The 8,008-nt window shown below is 66.2% G+C and overlaps 1 protein-coding gene across 1 annotated transcript; it reads left to right on the top strand.

Moving 5' to 3' along the window:
- The first annotated feature begins 742 nt into the window (after positions 1–742).
- On the top strand, positions 743–7,774 carry PAF1 (PAF1 homolog, Paf1/RNA polymerase II complex component). Its single transcript, XM_026646322.1, has 13 exons — positions 743–876; positions 1,851–1,943; positions 2,068–2,189; positions 2,545–2,611; positions 2,849–2,950; positions 3,412–3,517; positions 3,707–3,775; positions 4,212–4,315; positions 4,899–5,015; positions 5,281–5,409; positions 5,805–5,910; positions 6,326–6,407; positions 7,007–7,774. The coding sequence occupies exons 1-13, from the start codon at positions 743–745 to the stop codon at positions 7,423–7,425; spliced, it is 1,650 nt and encodes a 549-aa protein (XP_026502107.1). The 3' UTR covers positions 7,426–7,774.
- Positions 7,775–8,008: the final 234 nt, after the last annotated feature.

Raw genomic sequence — 8,008 nt, forward strand, 5'->3', positions numbered from 1 at the left:
TGGGGAGAGTTGGGGGGGAGCTCGGACTCCTGGGTCCCGCCCCCCCCACACCAGAGGTGATGGGGAGAGTTGGGGAGGGGCTGGGAGCCCGGACTCCTGGGTCCCCCCCCCGCCAGGGGTGATGGGGAGAGTTGGGGTGGGGCAGAGCTGGGAGCCTGGACTTTCCCCCCCCACACTGGAGGTGATAGGAAGAGTCAGGGTCCTGGACTCCTGGGTCCCTTCTCCACCCCACCTGTCCGTCCCTCCCTCCCCACTGGTCAGGGATGATGGGGAGAGTCGGGGTCGGGGGCTGGGAGCCCAAACTCCTGGGTTCCATCTCCCGGTGTGTGGACAGCCAGAGCCCTGTGGGGAGGCCCGTTCACAGTCACCTGAGAGGCCTGACCTAACCCCCACTAAACTCCAGCATAGCGTCACCGTGTGGCCACCGTGTCCCACCCCAGAAGTGGCCGCACAAAGTCCGCAGCAGTTTCGCTTGCTTGATCTTGGCCCTGCTGCGGGTCTTGCCTCAGTTTCCCCATCCGGCCAGTAGAGCTGATGCTGTTGACTTGCCTCCTGTGGGGGAGGGGCAGTGCATCAATATTGCTAAAGTGCTTTAAATCGGTGTCGCTCTACGTGGAGAGTCTGGGCAGGGCTCTCACTTTGGGGCAGCCTCCAGGGGCCAGACCCATAGGCAGCTTCTCCCCCCGCCCCCAACGCTGACCCTCATTCTGTTGCTCTGTGCCTCAGTTTTCCCATCTGCAGAATGGGGATAATGCTACCAACACTCCTTGGTAAAGGGCATTGCATGAAAATCGCTCACGGTGTTGTGATTATTTACTGTTCTTATTTATTTCCGTATCTTTGCAGGCCCAACGCTCACCGGACCCTGCCTGAGAGGTATGACCCCTCCTCGTCCCAAGGTTCACAATTCCCCCACCGCCGTGCCCAGTCCTCTTTTTACTGCTCCCCTGCCCAGCCCTTGGACTTGCTGGCAAAGGCCGGGGGGGGTGAGGGGGAAGAACAATTACTGTGGCTGCTTGTCACTCACGGCAAACTCATTTCACAGCGGCTGGGCACGATAGTAGGTCGCCGCTGACAAGGGACATTGGAGATTCCAGCACAGTCCCGCGGGGGGTGGGGGGGTTGGCACATGATCCCTTCCGCCATCCCCCGCCCAAAGCTCCCTCCGCATGCACTCTTTCCATCCCCCCTGGCTGGCAGGGGATAAGGAACCCAGGAGTCCGGGATCCCAGTCCTCCATGGTGCCTGGCTCTAGATCAGGGGTGGGCAACTTTTTGGCCCGGGGACCACATCTGGGTATGGAAATTGTATGGCGGGCCATGAATGCTCATGAAATTGGGGGTTGGGGTGTGGGAGGGGGTGAGGGCTCCGGCTGGGGGTGCAGGCTCTGGGGTGGGGTTGGGGTTCAGGAGGGTGGGAGGGGGATCAGGGCTGGGGCAGGGGTTGGGGCGCGGGAGGGGATCAGGGGTGTAGGCTCCAGGCGGCGCTTACCTCAAGCGGCTCCTGGAAGCAGCGGCATGGCCCCCCTCCAGCTCCTACGCGAAGGCATGGCCAGGTGGCTCTGCGCACTGCCTTGTCTGTAGGCACCGCCCCTGTAGCTCCCATTGGCTGCGGTTCCCGGGCAATGGGAGCTGCGGGGGTGGCGCTTGGGATGGGGGCGCCAGAGCTGGACAAGCCCCAGATCCCACTCCCTGGCAGGAGCTCGAGATCTGGTTTAAAACGTCTGGAGGGCTGGATGTTTGCCCACCCCTGCTCTAGACTCACCCTGTCACCCCAGGCTGGGTGGGTGGGATGGGGGATAAGGAACCCAGGAATCCGGGGGGTGCTGATGTCTCTCCCTGTGCTTCCAGATCGGGCGTGGTGTGTCGGGTGAAATACTGCAACAGTCTCCCGGATATTCCCTTCGACCCCAAATTCATTACATACCCCTTCGACCAGAACAGGTGAGAGAGCGGGGCTGGGATCGGGGCCCGCCCGGCTCACCCGCACCACTGCCGCCCTGGGGGAGGGGAGAGGGCTCTGCCCGGGGGCTCTCCCGGGCCGGCGTCTCACCTGTCCCTCTCCCAGGTTTGTGCAGTACAAAGCCACCTCTCTGGAGAAGCAGCACAAACACGACCTCCTCACCGAGCCGGACCTGGGCGTGACCATCGACCTCATCAACCCCGATACGTACCGCATCGACCCCAATGGTGAGAGCCGGGCTGGGGGGGGGGCCCCACGTGTGCATCGCCGACGGATCATGGGGCACCGTTTGTGTCTTGTGCTCACTGGGGGGGGGGGGTCGTGCATACCCACGGCGAGGGGGGGCCTCTTTTGCATTTCAGGGGTCCCTCCTTGAACCCTGAATCCCAGGATCTAGTTTCAAAGTGCCCCCCCACAAAGCATCTTGCTCACTGAAGAGTCTCCTTTGCGCCCGTCCCCAATCAGTCCTGCCCCACTGAGATCCAAGGCCAGGAGCCTTTTTTTTTGGGGGGGGAGGGGGTTGGGCATGACGGGAGGTGGGGCTGGCGTGGGTCCTGTCCCATCCTGCTCTGCCTCTTTCAGTTCTCCTGGATCCGGCCGACGAGAAGCTGCTGGAGGAGGAAATCCAGGCTCCCACCAGCTCGAAGAGGTAACCCGGCCCCCAAAACACACGGCACCCCCTGGCTGCGGAGAGCAGCCCATCCCTGAACCCCTGGCTAGCCAGCTCTCCCAGCCCTCCTCTGCGGCCTTGGGGTCCCCTTTGCTCAATCCCACCTGACTCAACCCTGCTCCCAGTGGGAGGTTCTTCCCCCCCACACATCGGGGGGGCAGTCGGCAGCTCCCTCCGCCCCACGGCCTATAAGCCCCCCGCCCTCCTCTGCCCTAGATCCCAGCAGCATGCCAAAGTGGTACCGTGGATGAGGAAGACGGAATACATCTCCACCGAATTCAACCGCTACGGCGTGTCCAACGAGAAGCCGGAGGTCAAGTGAGTCTGAGGGGGGCCGGCCGGGGTGACTCTCCTGGGCAGGGACAGCATCCCGGAGTCGGGAGCGGGGGCGGGGAGGGACCATCCCCTATCTGGGAGGGAGGTTACCCTCCCTCTGGGATCTCCGCTTCCTCTCGTGGCCCCCTGCCACAAGGAGCAGCTGCCCCCTCGCTGCATCTGGCGGGGGGCGTCGCAAAGTCTGTCTGCTGCCCGCGTTGGGGGCGCAGTATCTTCAGCCGCTGGGGGAGACGCAGCCTGGCGCAGGACTGGTTGCGTCCAGCAGGGGGCAGCATAGGCCTGGCGCTCGTGGACTTAGCTGCGGGTGGTGTTGGATCCGGTTCGATCCAGCGGGCGAGGGTCAGGGGGAGCATCGCATCGAGCGATGCCGGTTGCATCCAGCGGGGGGGGGGGGCAGCGTTTTCCCAGCAGGCCTCACTCTGCGCACTCCTCCCTGCAATCAGGATCGGCGTGTCCGTCAAGCAGCAGTTCACGGAGGAGGAGATCTACAAGGACCGGGACAGCCAGATCGCTGCCATCGAGAAGACTTTCGAGGACGCCCAGAAATCGGTGAGTCGCCCCTTTAAATATCCCCCACCTCTCTCACACAACGTGCTGTGCCTTTAAGCCTTAAAGGGCCCGTGTTGAAAGCACCCCATCAGAGGGGCTGAAGGGGAAGGGGCTGGGGGGGAAGAGGAGGTTTAGGGTTACCCCTCCCCTGCCGGCCTCTCACGGTCTCTCTGCTTCCTCCGTCCCCAGATCTCCCAGCATTACAGCAAACCTCGCGTCACCCCCATGGAAGTGATGCCCGTGTTCCCGGACTTCAAGGTAAGGCTGGGGGAGGGGGCTGGGCACTGGCATTGGCTTCCCTAGGCCCACGGGCACCGGCCTGTGGCACGCAAGGACCTTCGAGGCTCCTTTGCAGCTGTTAGCGGATGGGCCGGTCCTAAGCATCTCCCAGTCTGCGGCTAAGCGAGCCTCGGGGAGGCAGCGTCGGGGTGGATAGCGCGCCGGGTCGGGAGGCAGGAGACCTGTCCCGTCACTGCTCCGTGCCTCGGTTTCCCCGTTGGCCCTGACTCCCCTCCCGCAGACGGAAGTGCAGCCTGGAGGGGGCTCCCCCCGTCCTTGATGCTGAGGGAGATCAAAGGGCTAGTGGGGGGGCTGGTGCCCAGGGGAGGGTCTGCCTGATGGAGGGGCCGTCCATGGGGAGTACGTTGCATTGGGGGCAGGGATCACCCCGCTAACCGACTCCTTCCCCCCCTAGATGTGGATCAACCCCTGCGCCCAGGTCATCTTCGACTCGGACCCCGCCCCCAAGGACACCAGCGGGGCTGCGGCCCTCGAGATGATGTCTCAGGCGATGATCAGGTAATGCCGCACCCCTCAGCCTTGGGTGGGGGTTCACCCTCCGCTAGGCAGAGCCCTTCCCGGGGCCCCGAGAGCCGGGCGTCCCCCGGCCCTGCTTGGCGCTGGGTACCGGCGCTCACCCCCTCCCAGCACGGAGAGCCGCACGGCCAAGTGCTCTAGCAAGGCAGGGGGTGTCCTGCCCTGGAAGGAGGCTCCCCTTCCCCCCAGGCTCAGCCCTCGTAGCCTGCTGCTGTAGGGCCGGGGGAGGGGATTCCAAGCTAAAGGGGGGGCAGGTTGCTGTTTGGATGGGAGGCCCCCATGAGCTCGCTCTCATATTTAGTGGTGGCCCCAGGGTGGCGCTAGGGGGCGCTGGGCTGCAGGGAACGGGGTGGGGGCAGTAGGGGGCGCTCTCCCCTTGCAGTCAATGCTGGCCCCAGTATGGCACTAGGGGGCGCTGTGCCGCAGGGACTCGCGGGGGCAGTAGGGGGCGCTCTCCCCGGCAGTCAGTGCTGGCCCCAGGGCGGTGCTCCGCGGTGGGGAGGGGAGCGCCGTGTGGAGGTGGGGTGGGGAGCGTTCCTCATTAACCCTTTCCCGGCCATCTCAGAGGGATGATGGACGAAGAGGGGAACCAGTTTGTGGCCTATTTCCTGCCCGTGGAGGACACGCTGCGGAAACGCAAGCGGGACCAGGAGGAGGAGATGGACTATGCGCCCGAAGATGTGTACGTGGCCGGGGAGGTGGGGGGGCTGGGGGGGGGGGGGGCGGGGGGGGGGGGTGCAGGGCCGGGGGGGAGGTGGAACAGGGGCTGTACTTGGGTATGGGAGAGTGGAGGGAAGGGGGTGGGGGATGCGGTGCTGGGGAATGGGGTCGGGGGGCTGGGGAACTGGGAGGGGGCTGTGCTGGGGAATGGGGGGAGGCGGGGGGGATCAGCTCTCTGCTCAGGAGGGGGCGGCAGAGCTGTGGGGTGCTGACTCCCCTCCCCCCAGGTACGACTACAAGATCGCCCGGGAGTACAACTGGAACGTGAAGAACAAAGCCAGCAAGGGCTACGAGGAGAATTATTTCTTCATCTTCCGCGAGGGTGACGGGGTTTACTACAACGAGCTGGAGACCCGGTGAGGCGGGGGGCGGGGCCTGCCCCAGGGGCTGGGGGGCGGATCGGGGCCGGGGCCCACGGCCCGGCTCAGATCTCGGCTCCGAGAGGACACCGAGAGGGCGGAGTTAGTGGCCGTTGCCCGTCGGCGCCTGAACCAATGGGAATTGACGGGCCGAGGGTAAACCGAGGCTGGAGCTACCCGGTTCCTGACCCGCCGGGGAGGGAGGGGGAAGAACCGAACGGAGCTCGGTTGGTTTCTGAGCGGCGCTGGGGCCGTCCCAGGGAGCCCTGACTTCCAACCGGGCCGGGGGGATCCCCAGCTCCGGGATGTGCCTTTAGGGGGCACATGGAACGGTGTCCTGGGAAGAGGGTGCGGGGGCCGTTCTCCCTGGCCTGACACTGCCCCTCTCCCAGGGTGCGGCTGAGCAAACGCAGGGCCAAGGCGGGCGTGCAGTCGGGCACCAACGCCGTGCTGGTGGTGAAGCACCGGGACATGAACGAGAAGGAACTGGAGGCTCAGGTAGGGCGAGGGCTGGGCTCTGTGCTGGGGGGCGGAGGGGCAGCCCTTTGGGGGGCAGTCAGTGCATCCGTACCCCCCACGTAGCTTCTGTTTTCACCCCCTACGCTGGGATCTGGGAGTAGAACCCACTAGACCCCACTCCCCTCCCAGTGCTGGGGATAGAACCCAGGAGTCCTGGCTCCCAGCCCCCCCCCGCTCTCACCACTAGACCCCAGCTCTCCTGCTCTAACCGCTAGACCCCGCTCCGCTCCCATAGCTGGGGACAGAACCCAGGAGTCCTGTTCCCTGCCCTGAAGGCCCCATGCCACCCACTCTCACTGACCGAGGAGGGGCGCTGGGCGGGGTCCCAGCCTGGGCGGGGTGGGAGGGGTGTGCCCCCCACCCCATGGCTAACCCGGCTCCCCCGCCCCGGCAGGAGGCTCGCAAGGCACAGCTGGAGAATCACGAGCCGGAGGAGGAAGAGGAGGAGGAGATGGACAAGGAGGCCCAGGGCTCAGGTAGCGGCCGGGGAAGGGCGAGTTGTGGCTCTGGGGGGTGGCGTGGGAAAAGGGGCCCCTCTGCCTGTCCCCTCCCCCATCAGCTCCCTCCCACCCACTGCTGGCCGCACAAGGGCTCGCGGCTCCCTCTGGTGGCTGCCTTTGGAACTGCGGTGGCACTCCATCCTTGGTCCCTCTGACTCCCCCCCAACACAACCACCGGACATCCCCCCCCCCCCCACACACCACACACACAGACACCCCCGGAGATGGTGCTGCCGCTCCCTCTACAGGGGGCAGCCCTGAGTCCTGTGTCCCCCCACCCTCCCCCCGAGTCCCCTGTACATCCCACCCCCAAGGATGGCTCCTGTCACCCCCACCCCAAAAGAATAGGAGGGGAGGAGCCATCGCTTCTCTTTCCCCTTCCCCCTCCCATGGGGGGGATGGTCCCCTCTCTTCCATCACCCCTCCCCCTCTCCAGGGGGTGGTCCCCCGTCTCTATCAACTCTCAGCCTCCCTTCCATCACCCCCAGCTCCCCCCGGGGGGAGTGATCCCCTCCCTTCCTTGCCCCCCTCCCCGCTGGGGGGGCCGGGCTCTGACCCCTTGGCTCTCCCCGCAGACGAGGAGCCGGAGAAGGGCAGCGAGAGCGAGCCGGAGGCCAGCGAGGAGGAGGAGGAGGAGGAGGAGGAAGGGCGCTCGGGCAGCGAGAGCGAGCCGGAGGCCAGCGGGCGCAGCGCCAGCGAGGGCTCACCGGAGGCCAGCGAGGAGGACGAGCGGGCGGCCCGCGACAAGGAGGAGATCTTCGGCAGCGACGACGAGGACTCGGAGGGCGAAGGGGGCGGGGGGCGGCGCAGCCCCGGGGAGGAGGAGAGCGGCAGCGAGGGGGGGGGCCGGCGGCGCCGGGCCAGCCGCAGCCGCAGCCCCTTCCTCAGCGGCAGCGAGGGCTCCAACGCCGAGGAGGACGACGAGGACGAGCGCAGCGGGAGCGGCAGCGAGGCCGCCTCGGACTCCAGCGAGGAGGGGAGCGAAAGCGACTGAGTGGGCTCTGCTGCGGGGGGGGCAACCCCTTGCCCCCCCGTCGCCTGGGCCGGATCCACCCACCCCCTTGGGGGACCATCCCTCCACCCTGCTGCCACCAGGAGGATGTGGGCCTGATGTGGGGGGCTCACTTGTGCCGGGAGTTGCTGGAATCCCCCCCCCCCCCAACTTGGGAGGAAGTGGCTCTGCCTGGCACCCCTATGCTTGGTCAAGGACCCGCTGGGCATGCCCGTCCCGACCCAGACACTGGGGTGTTTTTATTCTTTCTGCTGTTTGTTTTGCCCCTTGTACATACCAGCCTGTACCAGAACCCCCTCTCCGGCCTCAATAAAAGGGTCTCTTCCTAAAACCAGGCGTCTCTCCCCACCCCCTGTGCTCGGCGCCGGCCCTGCCAGGGATCACCACCCCCTTGGTGCCCTGGCTGGCATCACCGCCTCCCTCTGGCTGCGAGCAGAGGGTCCGGCAGCCGCCGTCCAGCCCCCTCCTAGCCAGCAGGGTCTGTTCTCCCTAGAGCGGGCGGCGGGTGCAGAGCCCCCACTCAGAGGGCTGGGGCCTGGGCCGGGAAGGCACCCTGGGGGGACAG

Source organism: Terrapene carolina, unplaced genomic scaffold (assembly GCF_002925995.2).
Source record: "Terrapene carolina triunguis isolate 2854851 unplaced genomic scaffold, T_m_triunguis-2.0 Scaffold34889, whole genome shotgun sequence".
Classification (NCBI taxonomy): Eukaryota; Metazoa; Chordata; order Testudines; family Emydidae; genus Terrapene; species Terrapene triunguis.

Bases quoted from the DNA above. Each gene is read 5' to 3' on its own strand.
- PAF1 (XM_026646322.1), top strand. From the start codon at position 743: ATGGGGATAATGCTACCAACACTCCTTGGTAAAGGGCATTGCATGAAA. The intron at 4,316-4,898 runs GTAATGCCGCAC...CGGCCATCTCAG, and splicing joins ATGTCTCAGGCGATGATCAG to AGGGATGATGGACGAAGAGG. The intron at 5,410-5,804 runs GTGAGGCGGGGG...CCCCTCTCCCAG, and splicing joins TACAACGAGCTGGAGACCCG to GGTGCGGCTGAGCAAACGCA.